General features: G+C 39.5%; 2 protein-coding genes and 1 pseudogene across 2 annotated transcripts in view; all 3 read left to right on the top strand.

Annotated features, from left to right (window-relative positions):
- The window catches only part of LOC129438979 (uncharacterized), a 177,884-nt pseudogene that overhangs the window by 78,460 nt on the left and 74,635 nt on the right, over nt 1-24,789 (top strand).
- The window catches only part of LOC129437061 (uncharacterized), a 234,893-nt gene that overhangs the window by 49,139 nt on the left and 160,965 nt on the right, over nt 1-24,789 (top strand). The gene's annotated exons all lie outside the window — the stretch shown is intronic.
- LOC129437070 (uncharacterized) lies at nt 5,043-24,249 on the top strand. The gene is made up of 3 exons (XM_073863506.1): nt 5,043-5,291; nt 5,376-5,907; nt 16,712-24,249. Exons 1-3 carry the CDS (start codon nt 5,280-5,282, stop codon nt 17,644-17,646), a joined length of 1,479 nt encoding a protein of 492 aa, XP_073719607.1. The 5' UTR covers nt 5,043-5,279; the 3' UTR covers nt 17,647-24,249.

Below are 24,789 nucleotides of genomic sequence, written 5' to 3' on the forward strand. Positions count from 1 at the left end.
GATTGTCATGATTAGATGATGTAAAATGCAAAAAACTCAAATAAACACAAAAAAATTTAAATAAAATTGTGACATTGGATCACTGGAACTCCTCCCCTATGGACCCTATTGATATATGTCTCCTAACTTTTGTATTTTTACAGTCTGTAAGATGTCTAATAAACAAACGTTGATGATCCACAGCTGAAATATTGTTACGTGTACACTGTTAAAAATAAACCGTACATTTTACGGTAGAAAACCGGCAGCTGTGGTTGCCAGATCTTTACCGTCAAAAATACGGTAGCAATGTTATTGGTTTTACGGGATTGCACCCATTGTACTGTATATTTTACAAATTTTAAATGTTTTTTTTACAGTTTATAACTGTCTAATTAACATGTTTATGTTGCTAAAACAGTTTATATCTGTCAAATTCAAGGGTTAACATTGTAATATTTAGGGTTCATTACCATTTTTTACAGCTCAAAACTATTTATTGTAAAGGTTTATGTTGTACAAATGACGGTTGTAATTCCTTTAAAATACTGTAGATTTACAGTACATTCTCCGTAGTCTTTACAGACACTTTAATCCGCCTATGAAACGCAACAATGGTGACATTCAACAACAAAGCTTCATGCTGCAATGCATGCTGGGTACCAGGATTGTAGAAAACTCATTCATAACTCCCATCATGCATTGTGACATGACAAAATTGTGCAACTTTCTTACCATTTACTGTCACCATCGTTGAGATTTGTATCCAAAGTGTTGATGTCTAAAGTCTTGTTCAAAACAGTGTAATTTGCATAGAGCATCACTTTTTTGTGCTTTATATATTTTATGTTCTTTTATCATTTTATGTTCATAAAATATTTATAAAATGTTATGCAAATAAAATTACATGCATGACATACAAGCAATCAATAGATCACATGATAGTTTTTCCTACTCCCTCTAGCAATAAACAAGTGGTCTTAATAAAGCACTGTTGCAATTGCTAAAAGAGGAGAGTTAGGTCAGTGAAGGTCACAAGGACAAATGCCTAACTAAAGGAAACACTAATCACAATAATGGTGACTTCAAATGAATCTTAAACAACCACAAACTGGAGATTTAATGGGATAAATTTGGTGGAAAATATCCATTTGACTTGTAATTACATCACGTCAGAAAGAAGATTTGTCTACTAAATCACGTGTGTGGATGCTGGAATAGTTGAGCACTTGTATCTTGTTTTGACAGCAGTTATAAACTTATCGTCCATGTTTAGAAAATAATTGTAATTTTATGTTTAAAAGTAATTTTAGTGTGATAAAATTAGGAACTTGATGACAAATGCCTGCATGATGACCACTAGAGTGCAGACTGATATTATTCTAATTTTTAAACTCTATCAACAAGGATTTAGTAAAATATAAACAGATGGTTCAGTATATTGGTAACAAATATATTCTCTAAAAGTTTTAATGTTACATCAATAACGCATAATCATGCCATATCTATTACGCTGATATTGCTCAATATTTTTTTTTTTCATTTTATGGTAATACAGTATCTTGTTAATTTTACTGCAATAAACCATATTTTTATATGTTTTTTACTGTTAAATGTAAGGTCTTAGTCTGTAAAACTAATTAAAGTTTTTCACAGTGAATCCTACGGTTATCACATGTTTTGTGAAATACGGTTTTATTCTGTATCATTTATACGGTATTTTACTGTTCAATTTACAGATACTTTTTACAGTGTATGTCTTTTCTGGCTATATTGGTTGCCCCCCTGGATTTCCAAAAAAAAGCAAAAAAGAACATTTACATAATGTCTTTTTCAAACTGGTATATATTTGTAATGCTTCAGGTGTCTGATAAACATATTCCACATTAAAATATTGTACCAAGTTTTTTATTTAGATTGGAATCAATTTGAAACTTAGAGCAATAAGTGTGATCGAAAGTTAATAACTCTGAAGGCCTTCAGAAAGTCTGAAAAAAGCTGTTTGGAGTAATCCAGTGCCACACTGTATCAGTGCTGGCCCCATCTTCCCAGCTTCTCTTTCTTTGCAATTGATGCATGCTAATCATCCTCAAAAAAGAGAAGAGTGATATCGATGGTGAGTCTGAAAAATATACTCCTCTACCAAGTTTGAAGCTGCCTTGAAGACATTAAGGAAAAATAAAGTCAATACTGTTATACTATAATAGCTAATTGGCATGTTGGTGATCATTGCTAATCATGCCCAAGTCAAAGAAACACAAGGAAGAAAATGATAGTGAGTCTGAAGAGTTTAATCCTGCTACAAAGAAATCCAAGAGAGATGATGGTGTCAACTAATAATAATAATAATAATTTGTTACATTTATATAGCGCTTTCCGGCAGCACTCAAAGCAATTTACATATGAAAGGGGGATTCTCCTCAACCACCACCAATGTGCAGCATCCACCTGGATGATGAGACGGCAGCCATATTGCGCCAGAACACCCATCACACACCAGCTTATTATTGGAGAGGAGACAGAGTGATATAGCCAATTAGTATGAGGGATGATTAGTAGGCCAACGGGCAAGTTTGGCCAGGATGCCGGGGCACACCCCTACTCTTTTTCGAAAGACATCCTGGGATTTTTAATGACCACAGAGAGTCAGGACCTTGGTTTAACGTCTCATCCGAAGGACCACACTGATGGCCATGTGAGAAGGACTATGTGAGATACCTCAGTTGGATTCAACCCAGGAAGAGACTGACAGCCGGGTTGTTCTGTACTTGCTGTATGCCGCTCAACTGGGGCACAAGGTGGCTGTGGTGAGGACTGCAGACAAAGACATTTTCTTCATCCTCCTACACCATGCCCAATCCGTCCCGCTGACCACCTACGTCGACATTGGGATCGGAAAGCACAGGCAGATCCTAAATGTCAGCGAACTGGCAGAATGTAAGGGGGCAGACTACTGCACAATACTCGGCCTCTACATCTTCCCAGGGAAAGCTTTACAAGTACCTTTAGAGGCAAAGGGAAGGTTGGGTCTCTGAAAAAGCTGCAGAGTAATCCAAGTACCATGCAGCCTTCAAGTGAGTTTTTTCAAGGCAGATATTCTGTAGCATGTAATGGCAATAACAGTTTTTTTACAGATGCTAGGACACATTTCTCAATACATAGGTCACTTTTGCAAAACTCTTCACACAGTTCTCCTAACCAACTTTCAGCTTGGCAAAGCAGTTCATTTCACATTCAAAATCATGCTGAAAAGAATGATTGGAGAGGATGAGACGCTTACCACCAGATCCAAGGTGGATCTGTCCGGGCTCCTGGTCCCACACATCAACTGTGTCAACCACCGTCTGGCCATCCACAAGAGAGCAGCCACACCGATATTCTGGTGTCCCAAGCCCCATGATTCTGGCCAAGGCTGGGAAAAGACTGAAGAGGGTACTTTGGAACCAGTGTGGTCTTGTGGACCTATCCTCCCCACTTCACTCACTGGCTTGCTGGAGGAAACAGTCGAGGAGATGAATGGAGATGGTGAAGACGACAAGGAGCAAGAGATCGATTATGAAGACCTGGGCTGTTTCTCAATTCCAAGAACGCAAAGAACGGACTTGCGTCCTTGTGGAGATTGAACTTGCCAGGCGACCTCGGAAGAACGAACTCAGAAGGTCGCGAGAACACAGAACGCACTTATGAGAATTGAGATGTGTGCGATCTTCCTGTTGGTCACCTGACCTCCGCCATTGTTTTGCCTCAATGACTTCTGGGGCGTAAAGCGATTTCAGCGCGCAAGTCTGCACTCGATGCATCCTCGATATCAAGACCATATCCGGGTATTTTCATGCGTCCTCTGTACTTGCGTTCTTGAGAATTGGAATGAACTTGGATTGTTAATGATCACGTAGAGCGAGGACACGAGAACGCAAGATCGCTGAAGAACGCATATTGAGAAACAGCCCTGCTGTATGATGAATAGACTTCATTGCCCTTGACCTTTTGACCTTTGATTAGAATCACTTTTTTCTATTTCAGTTTATTCTAATGGGGATTTGTTATACCCTATATATACACACATATTTGACTATATGAGTGGTTTTCTCTTTTGTTTCTATAAATATAATACCAAAATAACGGTTTGAATAGTAACTCCTTATCATGGAAGATGTTCAGTTGGACCAACATGTGACAATATTTTAAGTAGGGATCATCAACATTTGCTCCTCAGACATCCCAAAGACTGCAAAAATACAAAAGCCAGAAAACACACATCAATAGGGTCCATAGGGGAGAAGCTCCACCGATCCAAGGCCACAGATTCTCCTAAATTATTTGTGTCTATTTGAGTTTTAATGCACCATACATCATCTAATCATGACAATCCTCATATCTATCAATTCCTTATGCAAAGATTAAGAGAAAATGGGGTGGATTGTGTCTGTAGGATGTATTGTTCAGATTCTATGTAGATTTAAAGTTTACATTTTTCACAGCCGAATATCAAGCACGGTCACAAAAGATGATACAAAAAATCACACATGGGACAATAATTTGCATGGGGAACATCAAAATTCCTTTTCTAGACACCTTAAGGATTACAAAAAACAAGGTTAAAAAAATATACCTTTCGGGTGCAGGTGAACCCCCCCTTCCTACCCGACTACTAGTGTAGTAAAACCATGGTTTTGCTGATAGTAATCAATACACAAAAACATGCTACACTTTTACCATGTAATTAACAAAATCATGGTTAATTTTCATAAGGGAGGTACAGTGGATCATAATGTGTGCTATTAATTTTTCAGTTCAATGAATTCCATTGCAGTTTAATTGTCTCCTGTAGGCAGTGTTTTAAAAAGACTACTTGAATATCTACATAATATTTTAATATTTGCTGCAGATTATTACACTGTTTAACCTACATCGTGTACACTCTCACACACTGTACACCCCAGAAACAACAGAGCCGTAAATCTGCCACCAGATCTGCAGCCTCCTACTCACTTGTAAAGCAGTGAGCGTCTTCTGTCTCCAGTACAGCAGGAGGCGCTGCAGCTCTTTAGTCCGCAGATAAACTCACTAAAGAAAGAAAGAAAGAAAGAGCGCGCGTGTGATGTGTTTGTGTATCCTCAGTGTTTTTCTCTCTTGTGTGTTTCATTGAGTTTAAACAGAGTCTTGTCTTTGTGTATTTAAGTGTTGAGACGTTGATGTTGTGCTGTGCTGTAAATCAGTAGGAACTGATCTGTTCATGCTGGATATATTGATGATTTCATCACAGAAATCTCTCAGCTGAAGAAAGAGGAGATTTAGCAATGGATCGAGAGGTTTGTACAGCTTACATCATTTACCTGAATCAGACAACATCAAATCATTTCTAATCTTACTGGCTGTGTGTGTTGTGTATTCAGGATGTGGATTGTTGTGAATCTTCAGTGTATGTGACTGATGATGGGAGTCTGGATTCAGTGTGGATGAGCAGAGATCAGAGCCGCACACCACAGCCACAGCAGGCCTCTAAACTCTCTGAAGAGAAATCCAGACACACACAGAACTCCGATCTCAGTCTGACTTTACTCTGTTATACTGAGTCAAAGCACACAGACACTCAGGACACTACAGTGTGTGACAGTAAACAGAGCTTACAGGAGGATCAAACCTCCACAGAGTCTCTGGATTCTGTCTGTAACGCTGGAGAACAGCAGCAGATCCTGCAGACCAAACTGAAGATGTGTTCAGTTAAACTCGTCGACTGCACGAACCTCATGATGAAGATTAAAACTGAACCTACAGAAATCAAAACTGAACCCACGGAAATCAAAACTGAACCCACGGAAATCAAAACTGAACCCACGGAAATCAAAACTGAACCCACGGAAATCAAAACTGAACCGACAGAAGAGGAAGATCGCACTGAGGAAGATGATGATTTTATTCCATCAGGTATGGCTCCTTATAATTATTGTCGTGTTTTTTTTACACTTTTAACTGTCATGTGAGCACCTGTTTTGGGTTTTCAGTCACAAACTCACTAACGTTAATCAAAAGACCAAAAATATTTAATTTTAAAGGAGTTTAGGCTATATTTAATAAGCTACTTATTCAGGAACATGCGTCATATGTGTTATGAGATGTGTCTCCCATGTGTTAGTTTTGGGACAGCTCAGTTTGTGTGCGAATGAGAGTGAGTGAGTGCGCATGCCCGTGGCGTGCCCTCCCCCGCCCGCTCTGTTTTTTTTGGGGGATCGCTGCTAAGCAACGTAGAGTGTGTGTATGAAAGACGGTGATCTGCGGCGGGTAGCAAGCCTCCTGTTTTCATATATGCCACCACATCTAACGTTAACAGCGTGAAGTTTAAAGGAGTTAACCCCGGAAGGAGAACGACCGGCCCTGGAGAAGACAGATCTCCACTGCGTCACCCAACCACGGTTAGGTGATAAACAGGAAAGGTTAACATATGTTAGCTTAGTTCACGCCAAAATGAGAATTTTATCATTACTTACGTCTGTGTCGTCCTAAACCCCCAATTGCTTTGATTCTCTTCAGAACACATTTTTAGATGTTTAGAATGAAAACCGGGAGCCTAGCAAACACAGAACGTTCCTATATGATATTTGGTTATTTTTTTGGGAACCAAAACCTCCCTGCTAAAAAAGGCATTTTTTGGGCCAATGTTGATACAGATATTAGGAAGTAAAAAAAGACTGGCCGATGTTCTTTGTTATAGTACAGTATACATATACTACAGTACATTATAAAACAGTACTGTTGTACATATAATACAGTACACTATATACATTAACAGAATATACTACATAAAATAAATACATTTTTTCAAATGATCACTCACAAATGTTGTGATCAAACATTTAAAATGATGTGAAGATATGTGATATAGGCAGGTGTGTTTAACAATTTAAAGGAATAGTCTACCCTTTTGCCATATTAAACTATGTTATTACCTCAACCTAGACAAATTATTACATACCTATCTTTTTTCAATGCGTGCACTGTACAGCGCGTTGTGAATGTGTTAGCATTTATCCTCGCCCCATTCATTCCTATGGTACCAAAAAGTAGTTTTATTTTGTGGCACCATACTTACTGGTATAACTCCTCATGTAACAGTCTTTAAAAAGGAAAAACACGGAAGTGTTTGGTGGCTTCCCTGTTTGGTACCATAGGAATGAATGGGGCTAGGCTAAATGCTAACACATTCACGACACACTGTACAGTGCACGCATTGAAAAAAGATAGATATGTATTCATTTGTCTAAGTTGAGGTAATAACATAGTTTAGTATGGCAAAAGGGTAGACTATTCCTTTAACAATAAACTTTTTATTATTCAAAATGACTGACATCAGTTCACAAAACAGTAAACTTGACTTATTATGAATAATTTTAAAACACAAACAGAACAAAATATATATAACTTGAACAGTGGCGGCTGTTCACTAGGGGGCGCTGATAAACCTGATAAATGGCTGTTAACAGTACTGCATTACTACAGTAAAAGTTTGATTTTAAAGGGGACATTACAGAAGACGTTTTAAGATATTAAATAAATCTTTGATGTCCCTAGAGTACATATGTGAAGTTTTAGCTCAAAATACCGTATAGGTAATTTATTGTGGCATGTTAAAATAGGCACTTTATGGGGCTGAGCAAAAATGCACCGTTTTTGTGTGTATCCCTTTGAATCCTAACGAGCTGCTCAGGTGGGCGGAGTCTCAAGCGCTCCCGCTGTAGAGCTGACAGAGCATCGAGGAAGATTCTCTCACGTAGGGCTGTCGCGGTGAAGGAATTTCCCTTGCGGTGATTTTGCGTGGCTCACCAGCGCGGTATGCGGTTTTATCGCCGTCATTTACTAAAATAAAATTATTTTTAAAACCAGAACAATGATGTCAACTAATAGATGAAGGGTAGGCTAGGTATTCCCCCTTATGAAAAAAAAGATTAACACAAGCTATACTACAGCTAAATATATTTTTGAGAAAACAAAAATAAATTGAAGAACATCATTTAGGCTTGTTAAGCGCAAATTAACAGAGCATCGGCCAATACAGAACACAGCAGTGTCTTGAAGAAATTAAAATGAGCCAGTATTTGTGCACCTGTAAATGTACAAAACGAATGCAATACAAAAGGCAATGCATAATAATTTAGGGCATATTAATAATACATTAGTAGATAAATTAACGTTTATATATAAAGTATGAAAACGAATGTATCATTATTTTGGCTAAATTAAGCTGGAGAGGTCATATTTAGTCACAAAGATTTGTCATCATTTCAGAACAAGCTTAAATGCTATCTATAATAACTTACATTATATCATGTGTCTTCCTTTGTCAAAAATATGTAGAATTATATGCGAGTAAAAAAGCAAAAAGCGGAAACGTTTAGCTTACGCGGAGCGAAGGAAAAGCCATTAATAAAGCAGACTCTGCGTGTATAGAGGATGTGATGAAACAGTCGAGTCGGCAGATGATCATCAGTGTTTATAATGTTTCGCGCAGATACTGTTGATGAAAAACTTGGATATTTAAATGTGAAAGTCAAGTGTGCAGTCAGTCAGTTCACAAAAGCAACCGCGGGGTTATATTGGCTGCATCCACGGAGCGGACGCTGCAGATGCACAAAGAAAAAACCTCTAAGGTCTTTTTTATGAGGTTTTAATGCTGGTAAGCAACCAGTTATATTTTGGCGTCATTTGGGTTGATCGGGTATATTAAAGTACTTTTAATCTTTAAAACTGGATCTAGAGGGAGACGACGCCACAGTTATTCTGTCATCTCAGTTTTACTTTTTCACACATTCACTGTATGATTTAACGAAATATGAAGTATTACATTTTTAATTGAAATTTACGAAAAACAAATTGGCCTACTCTCTTAACTTTTGACAATCTATTTGGCCTTTATTATACATGTACTGCATGACGTGAAAAACAAGGCGGCATATAGTTTAATGAATTTAACGTGAAAGGCGCGGTTGTTGCGTTTGCTTTTTTTCCATGCGGTTGGGCTTGTCAGTAGCGCGGTCATGCGGTAATGCGGTTACCGCGACAGCCCTACTCTCACGAAAGAAGTTAGTGAGCGATGTTAAGCATTATATATTTGAACAAGTTTAAAAAGTCAATTATCTGTTTTATGCATACTAAATACATGTTTATCAGCAGATGGGGAACATTGTGGAATAAAAATAAAGACTTTTAGGTCTCATGCTGCCCTTGTTTTAAACAGGCATAATGAGTTTCAGCATGTTACAATAAAATACACGTCCACAAACACTCAGAAGTTTACTTTTTCACCAAACCACATGCACATTTAAATGATATGTAATAAAACAACATGTTTAATGCTTAAACTTTAGAGAAACAGATCAAATGACATGTTTAAGTTTATTGTGTACACTTATTGAACACATTTGCGTTTCTGTCAGTCTCTCATCTATTTTGTAACTCCTCATTCATTTAAAACCTTAAGAGAAACATTAAACAACATATTTACTTATTGTGTATGATAGTGAATACGCGTTGTTCACTCACTCTGTCTCGTGCAGTGCATTAATCCTCGTGTTCATTCATATGAACTTCAGAGAAACATATTAAACAACATAACTTACTTGAAAGCGAACCGTCGCGTTGCTCTCTCTCGTTCGTTCGCTCACTCGCTCTCTCTGTTGCACTAAGGTAAGGTTAATCCTTTAGAACGTTGATTCAATCTTTAGAAAGATTATTAAAACTACAAGTTATAAGATTGTAGGCTCCTGTTTGTGTTTGATGGAATACAAACGCGCCGTGCTGTCAGTCATTCTTTCTCTCGGTCACTCGCACTCGAGGTAGCATCATGGTTGGATAGCGCAGTTGAAGGGGCGGTATCATTATAATAAGATCCCTTGCCTACGTCATGCGGGGAGCGAAATCCGTATGACCTATTTATTCACATGCTTGCAGAGAGAGCCATACCAAAACAAAGTTACAGGGTTGCTGTTTTTCATGTTTTCTGGGTTGGTAGAAGCACTGGGGACCCGATTATAGCACTTAAACATGGAAAAAGTCTTATTTTCATGGAATGTCCCCTTTAAGTGTGTTTGCCCCCCAAAATTTTTTAAGCACCAGCCGCCACTGAACCTGAATCATTGTTGTTTTTTAACTATAATAACATTATCGGACTTATTGAAAAGGGAAACTTATGGAGTCATTGTTTATTAGCTTTACAGTAAGTTATGTACTTCACAAATTAGACTGACAACATGTGGAATGTAGCCTACTGCACAACGTTTTTATACAATTTATATAATTGACTGCCAGCGCTTGAACTGAGAGACCACTGACTGAGGTGAATGGCAAGGAGGGTTGGCTAGTGTCACTACACAGTGACCTGGGTCACCAGTACCAAAAAAGTGGAGCGCGCTCTGCTGGACAAACAAGTACTAACATCATTCAAAAGCATTTCTTTGTTCTGTGAAAAACTTTCATATCGGCTGCATATCTGCGGCTTTTACGCCGATACCGATATATCTGCGACATGCTCATATTGGTCGATAATATCGGCAAAACTATAAATCGCTCGGGGGAGGGGCAGCAACAAGGGAAAGTGACTGGATGCGCTGTAGACGTAATCGCCAGCGCATCATATTATCATAATTAAGTGTACTTGCAAAATTGTTCCGCCCTAATTTTTGGCCAGCTCCTGTGACTAGGCCATTTAACACAGAGACCCCATTCAAACTTTAAAATGTTCGAGCAGTGCTGGTTTAAGTTGCTTGAAAACATGTTACAAATCCATGTCGTTCTTCCGCTATTGGATTGAACAAAAAACCTTAAAAAAGATTCACAGGTCACAAATTTTGTCCAAATCTACGAAACTGGATGTTCACGATCCTTGGACCAAGCCTCACAAAAGATATTAGAAGGATTTTTAATTTTCGGATACATTTGCCCATCACAGCCCAAAAGATACCCTTGGCGTAGTTGCCAAACAGGAAGTAGTTCATATATCAGGAATTCTTTCACATATTGAAACCAAACTTTGTACATGAACTTGAGACTCCAATGTGAGGATGCCCAAGATAAAAAAACATTGCAGTCTATATTATGTTATTTTCACTTTAAAATATCCAGTTGAACCCTATGTGAAATATAAAAATTGCAATATGCCTTTACCACTAGATGGCAGCCTTTACGTCCAAGCGTGTTTAATTGCCTTCACTCGTGACTAGGCAGAAACTACCCTGACTGCGTGATTAATGAAAAACTATATATATTGAGTATTATTTGATACTAAATCCGATGGAATATTAATATTTCGCATATATGTTTATGCACAAAACTGCGAATGGATGTTATATTCTGAACGCTTGAAGCAACGCGATCTCTTCTGGAGAACGAGCAGTTTCACAATACAGGTAGGAATGATATGATTCAGACACCTAACGTTAAACCCTTTGACCCTTTCTTTCTTTTTTCAATGATATATGGCATGACAAGTTTAATTCCCTTTTTCATCAATGTAATACATTGTAAACGTATTAGTTTGTGAAGACGCGTGGGATCCGCACATGTCAGTATCACGCCCTCGCGTAGCAGGGGCAGTGCTGAAATAGTGCACAATCATTTGCCGTCGGCTCTATGACAGCTGGATGGTTAAAATGATTGCGAATTGACACAAAAAAAAACACTTTTTTACCTTAAATCATGCATGTGACACCAAGTGTATTTAAAAAGGCATGACCTTGAGAAATTTAAAAGGAAGCAATGACACATTTAAAAATACAGTTTTCCAGAAGACTGCATGGTCATTTACATAACCTTCAGAGAAGAAGATAAATCTATATCTAAATCGTATGCTGAGCTACTATTGAACAGGAACACGATCGATTGCATTATGCTGTCAATCACTGAGTGAAATATTGTCTTTTATCGTAAATTTCAGAGAAACAGTTGTTACAAGCCTGTTTAAATGTATCTCTCTGTGTTTGTGTGTCAGGAATGCTTTCACGTATTGAAACCAAACTTTGTACATGAACTTGGGACTCCAATATGCGGATGCACAAGATAAAAAAATTATCTAAAATTTCACACATCACGTTAGTGACTGCACCAGAGCAAGCACACCTTTGCAGTTCCTCCGGAAATGGATTTTCTAGTTATATTTACATTTCCAGTTGCGCCAGTGCGACCTTTAATAAAACGTAATCACATAGGCTGGAAACGTTTTATGTGACTACGTTTTATTAAAGGTGGCACTGGTGCAACTGGAGCCCTACCCATTATTCAAACATTGTAAAAAATACTAAAACAGCCTGTAAAAATGTGCAAACTACTTACCAGCATATTCTGTGTCTGTACGCTGACCACTCCGTTAGTAGGAGACTTCAGCAGCATGTGCCATAGTCTGGCCATGAACGCACACTGAACAACCAAGGAGGAGAAACAATTTAATAAAATCATTTATATAGTTTTCATTTATATAGTTTTTTTTTGTGTTCTTTGAATAATAAAGAACAAAAATTTCAAGGCGTAGTCATCATTAGAACATAAAAAACGCATAATAAAAACACTTAAACTCTTTGTCATCATTGAGACCTGGATAATGAAGCGCATCCAACTGATTGATCCAGAATGTATCACGCTGGTTAAGTCTGCGGATCATATCACCCCCTCTATCCAAAGGTCTAACATGCTCCAAAACCTCAATTTTTATGAAGGAATCATTCTTGTTATGCATATGTAAAAAAATGTTGGGCCATCTGATAATCTGGGTCACTGGTACGAATAGCATACTTATGCTCCGCCAATCGATCAGGCAGATGTCACAGGTCGGAGCGGACCACCTTTAACGTGAATCACGCCCCTCCCTCAGTTTCCACACCAAGGAGGTCCCAAAATGCCCCAATGACCAAACAGACTAGAGACAGAATAAAATATAACAACCTTTATTAAATATTAAAAGGGGAAAGTGGATTCTTAAACGGTTAGTTCTGAGACTTTCGATGGCTCTGAGTCATTCCTGACTCACACGGGGACCACAGATAAGTCTTCTTAGCCTGTCCTTGCTTTCTTCGTCCACACGTGAATTGGGTTAATTATCCTTGACTTTATCTCCCTCTTCGTGGTTCTTCACAGCCTCTATCAGGAATTAGAGAGACAAAACACAGGTAACTGGGCTTTGGGCGTACAGGTGCGTATTCAGGTAAGTACACTGGGCTCTGGGCTTTGGGCGTACAGGCGAGTATACAGGGAGGTACACTGGGCTCGTGGCTTTGGGCGTACAGGTGAGTATACAGGGAAGTACATGGGGCTCTTGGCTTTGGGTGTACAGGTGAGTATACGGGGAGGTATACTGAGCTCTTGACTTTGGGCGTACAGGTGACTTACAGGGGAGTGTGCTAAGCTTTAGCTGAAATGGAGGCAACTCACAGACCCGTAGATACGTGGACGTCAGGCTTTAGCTCTTCGAGGCTCAGGCGGCTGGAGAGGATGTATGCACACAGCGAACTTCTAGTCTTCCTCACTAGGACAGACTTCTAAGGAACACGTTGGACATTGATTTCCAACTCGTAGTGGAACAATCCTACGACTACACAGAGCCCTTGGCTCGGACCTGCAGACTGGCAGCAGACAAACACACAGATTCCCTTCAACAGTATAGTACTCTAGTGGACATTCAAGAAGAGATACAACACCTCTTTGCTTCGGGCGAGGTAGGCAGAATGGAGGTACAGGTTGAGGCTGCTGCACGTTGGGCCTAGCACGACCACAAATGGTATCACAAAAGTGGGTAGGTTGAGGTAGGGGGCCACACCATGGGATGTTCTGCTCGAGTAGGCCGCTCGCTTCCCTCTCCCCTCTTCCAAACAGTGGGACAAGAGATCTAGACAGGGGCGGCATCTAAAAGCACTCAACAGATGTATAGTCATACACAGAGACAGCACATATACTTGTTCCACGCAGCAGCCATTTCACGTTTTCCTCCTTTGATACTCCACACAATATTCACAGCAAAAGCTTACTTCATAGTTGCCACACCGCCATCAGGTGGGGGAAAGGGGTGAAAGCCGCCCAACGTCACCACTCCACTCTTCTATGACAGGGCTCTTTCTTCAACCTAAGGAGTGATGCCTGACAACACTGACACAGCACAACACTACAATTTCAGGTGTACACATGTCAAAAGACTCACCCACCACACTCCACACACGGTGAATTAAGGTCAGAACCACAACGTTAGGCCATGGCTATCGTCCTGAAAAGTTGAAGGCTGGTGAAGAGGACAACCATATGAGAACGTTGGGACCTTGATCTCCAAAACCCACTCCTTCCTCTTCTCTGTCAGTTCTGGCTCACCCCGAAATCCTTGTCACAGGTGGGGGGGCTCACACACTGATCGAACACACAAGGGATACACTGGGACACAATATTAACAGGGATGTCACTGTCAAGACAACATTTCCAACGTAGATCACAGTTTCATTAAGATGTAATACTTCCCTCTCTCTTCTAGGAGGTCGATAGTACAACAGTTTCTCCTTTCCTTCCTCTTCTCAATGCATTTCCGGTGACTTCCCAATGCACACAATCTCTTCAAGGTAATTGAAGCAATTTACTTTGCACACCTGTTCTGAATAAGCCCCAAATTTGTTTGCCCAGAGTTACCGGAACTGGCCGTGTGTTTCACTGAAAATGGTCTGGGCGGAACTATTTCCGTCATTTTTTGGTTCCGCTGCTTGAAGTCATGCTGTGACACAGGCGCCTCTTAGTATGGCCTACATAAAACACATCCTTACATGGGCACGATAAGCAGTAAATAACAAATGTAGTATTGCAGTTTATAAAATCTCTTATTTTAAATGTTTTATTAGATTTAAAATCCACAAAAGTTTTGGAAGGGATGACATTACTACAATGGGGGCAGTTCATGCATCGGTATAGCCCAGTTGGTCTCTTAAGCCAACTTTCCTTCTTAGGAGGAAGATCGCTATATACCAACTTATCACAAAGAGTCGGGGACCTTCTGTAAGAAACCAAGGGATGTTGAGGAAAGACCTGTTGGTCTCAATGATGACATAGAGTTTAAGTGTTTTTATGATGTGTTTTCTATGATCTTATGATGACTATGCTTTGTATTTTTTGTTCTTTATTATTTCATATTTGTTACTTAGAAAGATGAAACATAGTTGTTTTCATCTTTAGATAACTCATTTTTTTGCTTTATTGGTTATTTTCATTTCTTGGTGTGTTTTGTTTGAGTTTGGTCTCCTAATCCTTTACACTTCATTAGGTCTAATTGATTGTTTCAAGTATGATTTGTTCATGGAATGGCTTCTAACAAGGGGCGTGGTTTTAACTTATAAATTGCTGACATTCTCAGTGTGTGTTGCTTTGCCCTGAAGAAGACCACTTGCTGGTCGAAACATGTTGGCGTTTGGATTTTATAAGATGTACGCCACACTTAATAAAGGCTTTTTATTTTTTCCTTCTCCTTTTTGTTATTTTTGATTGAGTGCCTGGGACTTGTGTTTTTTGTCACGGGTATAAGTGATTTATGATAAAATAAAGCAAATAAGCCCCAAGAAGCAGTGGGTTACCACCAGTGCATTTTATAACTATTAAGGGGCCTTGTTAGGCACGACGTGAAGCGGAAACCCCCTTAGCTGTTATAAAATGCACTGTAACCCCACTGCTTTGCGGGGCTTATTGCTTTTATAAAATGGTTACGTCATATGCATAGCAGGATTTCATAAAATAAATCACAAATAACTTGTAATTATATTAGAACAAATATCACTCTTCTGCCAAACAAAGAAGTTCCTCAGAATCAAGTGTGGCTGCAACAGAGCATAGTTTCCAATCCACACACACACACAGCAGACACAATGAGAATATGATTTAAGACTGGGGTGTTTATTTTCACAACATTTATCTAATTTAGGATGCAGGGATGTCTGACTAAAGTGAGTGTTTCTATTTTCTTTGTAATACTAACGTGGCATTTATGTACACAATAGCATATCTGAGCTGTGTTTTATATGTCTATAATGTGATAGCAATGAGGCCGATAAAACATTTAATATGCATACCCTTTTTTAAGTACATGAAAAGACATTTGTACTGCGGATCTGACACCTCACGTTACTGTTTGAATAAGATTTTGCTACACACGAGACCAGAGTGTTAACACAACATTAAGGGTGTCATGATCGATCAAAATTAAGTCACAACCTCAAACTTCGAATTAAAAAATGGGATTGTCGATGCTGCCACGCGCCCATGTCACGTCCGTTCGGCTTCTTCTTTCTGATTGGTTAAAACGCATTCTAAGCCGTGATAAAAAAAAAACCCGGTAAACCCACGGTTCAGAACGCATTACATAAGTATCACTGCGCCACTGTTGCTGTGTACTGATTTATGAAACTAAACACCACAGTCTTTAATCATATTTACATTGTGTCTTTGCTGCATCTGTGTTGCTTGAGAAATGCGCTCTGTTGCAGCCCACTTGAATCTGAGGAACTACTTTGTTTTGCGGAAGTGTAATATAATAAAACAAAGCAGCTGGATATGTTTACAAATGTTGGTTTATTTGATGTGCAATGACCCAGCTGTAATAATAACAGGACTGACACCTGTCTTCTGTCTTATGTGTGAATCTAGAAAAAGATACAGAATCTCAATTCTTCATCCTTCTTTGTGTAAATAAAAGTGAAAAGACAATTTAATTGTTTCATGTTTCTTTCAGGTGTGAAGAGTGATTCATGTTTGGATATAGAAATAACGTCCTCAACATCAAAAGAGCGACTGACAGCACAAACTCTTTCCTGCATCACCTGTGGAAAGACATTCAGCTCACAGAGACATTTAGAGAGACATGAGAGAAAACACACAGAACAGAAACTCTTCACCAGATCTGAGATCAGCTTTACTACCTTACAAGAGAAGAAACTTCATTCAGAAGACCACAGAGAGAAGAAGAAGAAGAAGAAGAAGAAGAAGAAGCAGTTTCACTGTGAACAGTGTGGGAGGATTTGTGCTTCTTCCTTTCATCTAAATGTTCACATGAGGACACACACTGGTGAAAAGCCTTTCAACTGCACTGAATGTGGAAGTTACTTCAGAACCAAACAATATCTTAAAGTTCATCAGAGAGTTCACACAGGAGAAAAACCTTACGAGTGTCCTCACTGTGAGAAGAGATTTAGCTGTAAACGTGGTCTGAAGAGACATGTGCGTTCCCACACCAATGAGAGACTGTATCAGTGCAGTGAATGTAACAAAACCTTTAGGGATTCAGGCTCTTTAAAAAAACACCAGAATACTCACATTAAAGAGAAACTCCATCAGTGTTCACACTGTGATAAATGTTACGGTCATAAATATCAGCTGATAGTCCATGAGAGAGTTCATACTGGAGAAAAACCTTATCACTGTAGTCTCTGTGGGAAGAGTTTTAGTAAAAAAACAACATTACTATGTCATAAGAGAATTCATACAGGTGAAAAACCTTACAAATGCTCTCAGTGTGACATGACATTTGCTTATTCAGGTCACTTCAAAGTCCATCAGAGAGTTCACACTGGAGAGAAACCTTACGTCTGCTCTCACTGTGGAAAGGGCTTCTCTAGTTCATCTATATTCAGAGTTCATCAAAAAGTTCATACTGGAGAGAAACCTTAAGTCTGATCTCACTGTGGAAAGAGCTTCTCTAGTTCATCTCATTTAATAGTTCATCAAAGAGTTCATACTGGAGAGAAACCTCATCACTGTAATGTTTGTGGGAGCAGTTTTAGTCAAAAAACTACATTACTATGTCACAAGAGAATTCATACAGGTGAAAGACCTTTCAAATGCTCTCAGTGTGACAAGACGTTTGCTCAGTCAAATTCCTTAAAATCCCATGAGAGAATTCATACTGGAGAGAAACCTTATCACTGTAGTGTCTGTGGTAAGAGTTTTACTCAAGGGTCTTCATTACTAAAGCACACGAGAGTTCATACAGGTGAAAAACCTTTCAAATGCTCTCAGTGTGACAAGATGTTTACTTGTTCAAGTAACTTAAGATACCATCAGAGAGTTCATACTGGAGAGAAACCTTAAAGCTGAAGGTATACTAGGGGTTAGTAGTCATCAGAAGAAAATGACCGTACAGGTTCAACAGCGCATGTGTGAGAAAATGTTGGGACGGAGCGCCCCACTACAAACAATTAGGGCGCACTCACACTATCCAAACCAAACCGCGCTCGGGCACGTTTGACCCCCAAAGCCTGGTTTGTTTGACTAGTGTGATTGTTCTGTTCCACGCCCAGGTGCGGATTGGTTAATTGTGTCGCGGCCGGGTTGCAGAGGTGGGCCGGAGCGCGGTTCACTTGGGCTCAGCACGGAAGGATGTGGTGTGAGCGCAATCGCGCCTGAGTGCGATTCAAAAGGTGAAGACATCAGTTGCGCGCCCACTCACCTTCATCTGCCTCCGTAAAACCTTTTAATGCGAGCAGCGGGGTTACGTGAATGTCCGAGCTGCACACGCGACAGATCAACTAAGCAATATGATGACATGTGAGAGGGCTGTCTGTTATCACGCACCAAACGACTCCGAATAAAAAACACAGACTTATCATTACGGTGGGTTCCAGTGTTAAGAGAGTGATTTACTTCCTGCTTTTTTCTAAACAATTGCATCTTAATGAGGAAAGCGTGCCCGGACTCGGATCGATAAAATTACAGTGTGAGTGTGTGCACCTGGGCGAGTAGGGAGGGGTGACAATTGCGCTGGGGCATGGTTTGGTTTGGTTTGGATAATGTGAGTGCACCCTTACACAGGGGCAATGGAGAGCATTTGCACACACACTGTTGTTTTTTCTTTTTATTTTCGCTTATTCCAAGAACAGACAGCTGTGGAGCATTTTTGTCGCCCTGGTGTTTGACTCCTGGTCTTTGTTTTCTTCTTGTTTCTTCTAGGCTTTGTTTGCCATGGTGGATCGCCTACTTTTCTTCACCTATCCTGCATTTTTTCCGTTGCATTGTACCTCACGGTTTGGTGTCAGTTTACTTTTGGGAGCTTTTTCACTGAGTGAAGTACGTAGTAACGATACATTTTTTAGGACTACCTCGGTTGGGGTTCCAAGCGACTTGAGCTGAGACCAAACGTGACGTGAAAACACTGTAGATCACTGATTGGTCTGAGAGAATCGTCACTATCAGTGTAATTGCTATAATGCAAAAGATTAGCTTTACCTTAGTGCTAGCTTGCGGTGTCTCGAGCAAACATGTTGTCATCTGTGCTCTGCTATAAGTTCCCAAACTCACTTTAGCGATGAAAAACATCTACAGGTTGAGAATCAAGAACACAATAACAGTTTATTTTAGACTTGCAGTTTTTTGGCGGCACATTCGCAACGCGCACGTATGCTTAAATGCAACTTTTGAGGCACAGGTGTTTTTACAGAAACTGTCATGTGAGACAGAGGTAGTGTTAAACGCATCTATTTTGGTGATCAATTTTAGTTTTGTGGCAGACTGAGAAATAAATGAATGTATGGGAATGTACAACAATGCTCTCACTTGTATGATGTCACAGCAGTAGGCAGTGCACATATAACAACACGCCTATAATCCCTCCCATCTGAAATAATACTAACTCGATGGAAAAGCTAACCAAGCCAAAGTGAAGTGAGCTGACCCGACCTGACTCGCCAATCAGTGCGGCTCTGACGGCCTGGTAGAGTAATAATTTGAATGAGAAATCATTTGTATTGTGTTCAGTCGTGGCCAAAAGTTTTGAGAATTACATAAATATTGGAAATTGGAAAAGTTGCTGCTTAAGTTTTTATAATAGCAATTTGCATATATTTGCTTTGTTGATGATTCTGTGCAATGGCGGACGTATCTTTCTAATAATAACTGTGCCAGCAGGGCTTCTAACATGTATACAGATACATCAGTATATTGCGGAACACGATTTTGGTTATATCCCCGCCTGCTGGTGTGGCATGCTCTTGACAGCGCTTGATAGCGTGCTTTTGCTTTATCGTGTGGATGGATATTTAATTTAAACCGAGCATGTGTGGACGGGATTTTTTTTAGGGAAAACTCCAGTTATAAATATACCCATGTCCGTGTGGCTTCACAGGCAAGGATCTTGTGGCTACTAAGATTGCACCCAAATCAACAATCTATAGAATCATCAAGAACTTCAAGGAAAGAGGTTCAATTCTTGTAAAGAAGGCTTCAGTGTGTCCAAGAAAGTCCAGCAAGTGCCAGGATCGTCTCCTAAAGAGGATTCAGCTGCGGGATCGGAGTGCCACGTTTGCTCAGGAATGGCAGCAGGAAGGTGTGAGCGCATCTGCACGCACATTGAGGCGAAGACTTTTGGAAGATGGCCTGGTGTCAAGAAGGGCAGCAAAGAAGCCACTTCTCTCCAAAAATAAACCATCAGGGACAGATTGACCTTCTGCCAAAAGTATAGTGAATGGACTCCTGAGGACTGCTGCAAAGTCATATTCTCAGATGAAGCCCCTTTCAGTCTGTTTGGGGCATCTGGAAAAAGGCTTGTCAGGAGAAGAACAGGTGAGCGCTACCATCAGTCCTGTGTCATGCCAACAGTAAAGCATCCTAAAACCATTCATGTGCGGTTGTTTCTCATTCAAGGGAGTAGGCTCACTCACAATTCTGCCCAAAAACACAGCCATGAATAAAGAATGGTACCAAAATACCCTCCAACAGCAACTTCTTCCAACAATCCAACAACAGTTTGGTGAAGAACAATGCATTTTCCAGCACGATGGAGCGCCGTGCCATAAGGCAAAAGTGTTAACTAAGTGGCTCTGGGACCAGAACGTTTAAATTTTGGGTCCATGGTCTGGAAACTCCCCATATCTTAATCCCATTGAGAACTTGTGGTCAATCCTCAAGAGGCGGGCGGACAAACAAAAACCCACTAATTCTGACAAACTCCAAGAAGTGACTATGAAAGAATGAGTTGCTATCAGTCAGGATTTGGTCCCGAAGTTGATTAAGAGCATGCCCAGTCGAATTGCAGAGGTCCTGAAAAAGAACGGCCAACACTGCAAATACTAACTCTTTGCATAAATGTTATGCTATTGTCGATAAAAGCCTTTGAAACGTATGAAGTGCTTGTAATTATATTTCAGTACATCATAGAAACAACTGAAACAAAGATCTTAAAACAGTTTAGCAGCAAACTTTGTGAAAACTAATGTTTGTGTGGTTCTCAAAGCTTTTGGCCACGACTGGACATGTTCAACACGGGTAGCTGAGTATGCTTTGAAAGCTGTCCGTGAGCCGGACACGGAAAAAAGTATACCCCGCCATTAAGTCTGCTCTCACTATGGAATATGGTTCTCTAATCCATTTCAATTCAGAGATCATCAAAGAGTTCATACTGGAGAGAAACCATAAAGGCTGGGATATACCTTTTTTCCACGTCCGGCTCGCACGCGTCCGTGCAGCTTTCCAAGTATACTCCCCACGGCTATACGCGAATGGCCGCGTTTGACACTATATGCAATACAAATGATTTCTTATTCAAATTATTACTCTGCCAGCCCGTTAGGCCAGCACTGATTTGGCGACATTTACAGTACATTAAAACATTAGGATAGGTGAAGAAAAGTAACCATTCCATAGTTGCAAACACAGTTTATAACAAGCAACAGGACAGCAAAGAGCAGGAGTCAAGCATTGTGATGGCAAACATGCTCCACAGCTCTGTTCTTGGAAGAAGTGAAAGTTAAAGAAGAAAATCGATAGTGTGTGTGCAAATGCTGTCTATTTCCTTTGTATAATTGTTTGTAGTGGAGTGTCCTGTCTAAATATTTCCACGCGCATGAGCTGTTGTACTGTATGTGCACTCAAATTTTGGGCTGCACGCGGACCCTCCTGATGACGAAAATTAAGTCCCTAGTATACTTCCGGCTTAACACAGTAGTGTCTGTGGGAAGAGTTAATCAACAGTCAAACTTTGTAAAGCACCAGTGACCTTAATAAGGTTATGACACCAAAAACAGTTTTACATATTATTAAAGAGTAACTAAACTCTAAACCAACTTTTTTTGTAAAAATGCCTGACTGCTGCCCTCCTCAGGTCAATCTGTGGCTACTGAAGTTGAATTTTCCTATTGGATGTTGCGGTACTAAGTTACTTAAGCTGTACGGTGTGACATAAGCAGGTTCAAGCTCGCCTCGCCCTTGTTACGATCTCACAACACCCTTGGCAAAATTCTCCATTTTAGAGGCTGACAGCAGCAGCCCCCAAATCAGCCCCGCCCTCGGTTCGTCCCCTCTATCTCCACTGGGGTCTGCCCAATTTTCTTGCATTTTTCAAATATTGCCAGTGGTGGAGCAGGCTCTGACCTGGGGCCAGTTGCACGTAAAAATATTGGGTGTAAGTCCTACGTCGGGCTTAGCTACGTCCGACATTGTGAAAAATATTTACCCCTGTTGCACCATCTGAATCTACAACCAAACGCAGCTACGCTCAGTGTAGATGATGCACACCCCCACGTATGCGTTTAACAGTGATATTTAAACGCCGTTCGCGTTAACTATGGCAAAAATGATACACTAATAGATTACCCCATGTTTACCAGTGCGCTCTCCCTCAAGATGCGTGCGTGTAGACTCATCAAACACATTATAACAGCTCTAGTTTCAAACAAAATTAAATCAAAGCTTTTAATAAGTTCTCTACAGTGTCTTTGTAAGTATTTATGTATTTTATTATATAATTTATTAGGGGTCTCTCTACCATGCATGAAAGCACATTGCGTATCCTGTGCACGTGCCAATGTCTTGTCACATTTCATTATTTCTATTTTGCCATAGAAACAAAGTCAATACTTTATACTTACTCCTACCCTTGACTAGACATAAGTTTAAAGGTGCAGTGTGTATATTTTAGCGGTATCTAGTAGTGAGATTGTGAATTGAAACCAGTGGCTCAGTCTACCGTTCACCAGAACGCACAGAGAAGCTATGGTAGTTGCCAAAGGACAAACATGTTGTTGTCTAAGACAAAATAAAAATGTGCTTTGTAGAGCAGTTTGTTCGTTTAGTGCTACTGTAGAAACATGGCAACACGAAATGGCGACTTCCATGTGAGGGGACCCGCTGTGTATTTAGATAAAATCGGCTCATTGTAAGGTAATAAACACATAACTGATCACTATGTAAGGTCTTTTTACACCACTGATAATATAGTTGTGTATATTATATTGCATTTCTGTCAAGAGGTCCTTCTAAAAGCTGCACACTGCACCTTTAAGTCTCAGACGTGCGCTACGGCTAGATGGTGCAACAGGTGTTAATTCTACGTCTGACATAAAGTGCTTTTTACGTCCAGAGTAGTCTTACGACTGGGTTTACGCCCAGCTGGTGCAACTGGCCCCGAGGGTTTAGTAACCCTTTAATAGTAAAATAAGAACAAATAATCAAATGATGAGCAATATCGCATAAATTCAACAGAACAAACACACTAATAAAATAAAACTGTGCTGTTCAGGTTTTTCAGATTAATCTAACAGTTCTGTATTTTGGAGGTAAGGTGCCAAGCTGGAAAGAGTGTATGTGTCTGGGAGCAAACATACTGTTCAGAACTATATACAATAGTGTTCATTCATGTTGTTTTTCATATTTTATTTACACATTTATCATTTTTATCTCTTTTATAGACTATTTTTTATGTGTCAAACTTGTTTAGTTTATATTGTGTGCTGTGTGATTTTACATACTGTTTTCAAAGTTTTAATGTCATGGGACCACAATGTCATAAATTGTTCATTTAAGAAGGTCACTGTTCAGATCATTTAGTAAATGCTTTGTTCATTTTTACAATGATTATGTATCCTGACTTCTGCTATAGGCCTATTATCTGTGCTGGTAAATTAAAGTTTACATAATTATTTAGTATTTTGTCAAGTCTTTTTGTTCTTTCTAGGAAAGTTAAAGGACCTGTTATTACATAGAGATCATCTTGACCAGATACACAGTGTGATATGTTAGCACAATAGAAACGAACTGCAAGAGCTTGTAGAGAGGAGTAAAGACTGCTGAGAGGAACACCACTATATTTTGAGGATATTGTGCATATTTTACAAGCATGTCACAGTTTCACACGCACAGACACCATATATTGTATAACAGGTTTCTTTTACTTTATTATTAGTATTTTAATGACAATCACAGTTGAATGTAATGTTGTAATAAAAACGGAAAAATGTCTTTATAGGTATCTATACAGATGAAAATAAAGGCTTTAAACTTCAACTGCGCTTTTAATTTGCACATTCAAAAGAGAATAATTTAAAATATTATTTTAAGTTCCTTTAAAAAAATGTGTTTATTTTATGGGAGAAAAGGAAACTGTAGAATTCATAATCTTACAACAGAAGTTATATGATAAAAATAGAAAATAACAATACCAGGGATGACTTGGATGATCAGGGTTTTGCTACTGTATTTTTATATAAACATATGGCAATCAAAACAGCTTTACTGCATGTTTATTTTTCATAAGGGAGGATAAGTAAACCTGATTATGAATTTAGGTCATATATATAAAGCTCCTGACTATAAAATGTAGGTGCAGCAAATTTCTTATTGTAGGCTGTATGACTCATCTATGATTAACGGCTAGTTGTGTAAATTTTACATTTAAAGGCAGGGTATCTGAATTTGAAAAATGCTAACTACTAGCACTGAAACATGATCACGAACCCACCATCCAGTCACACCTAACCTCACTTGTTTTGCTAAATCCATTGTAAAGCAGTGAGCGTCTTCTGTCTCCAGTACAGCAGGAGGCGC

The sequence above is a fragment of the Misgurnus anguillicaudatus genome, chromosome 24 (assembly GCF_027580225.2).
Source record: "Misgurnus anguillicaudatus chromosome 24, ASM2758022v2, whole genome shotgun sequence".
Taxonomy (NCBI): domain Eukaryota; kingdom Metazoa; phylum Chordata; class Actinopteri; order Cypriniformes; family Cobitidae; genus Misgurnus; species Misgurnus anguillicaudatus.

Excerpts from the sequence above, each read along its gene's own strand:
- LOC129437070 (XM_073863506.1), top strand. Across the intron at positions 5,908-16,711 it reads TGATGATTTTATTCCATCAG|GTGTGAAGAGTGATTCATGT; the intron begins GTATGGCTCCTT and ends TGTTTCTTTCAG.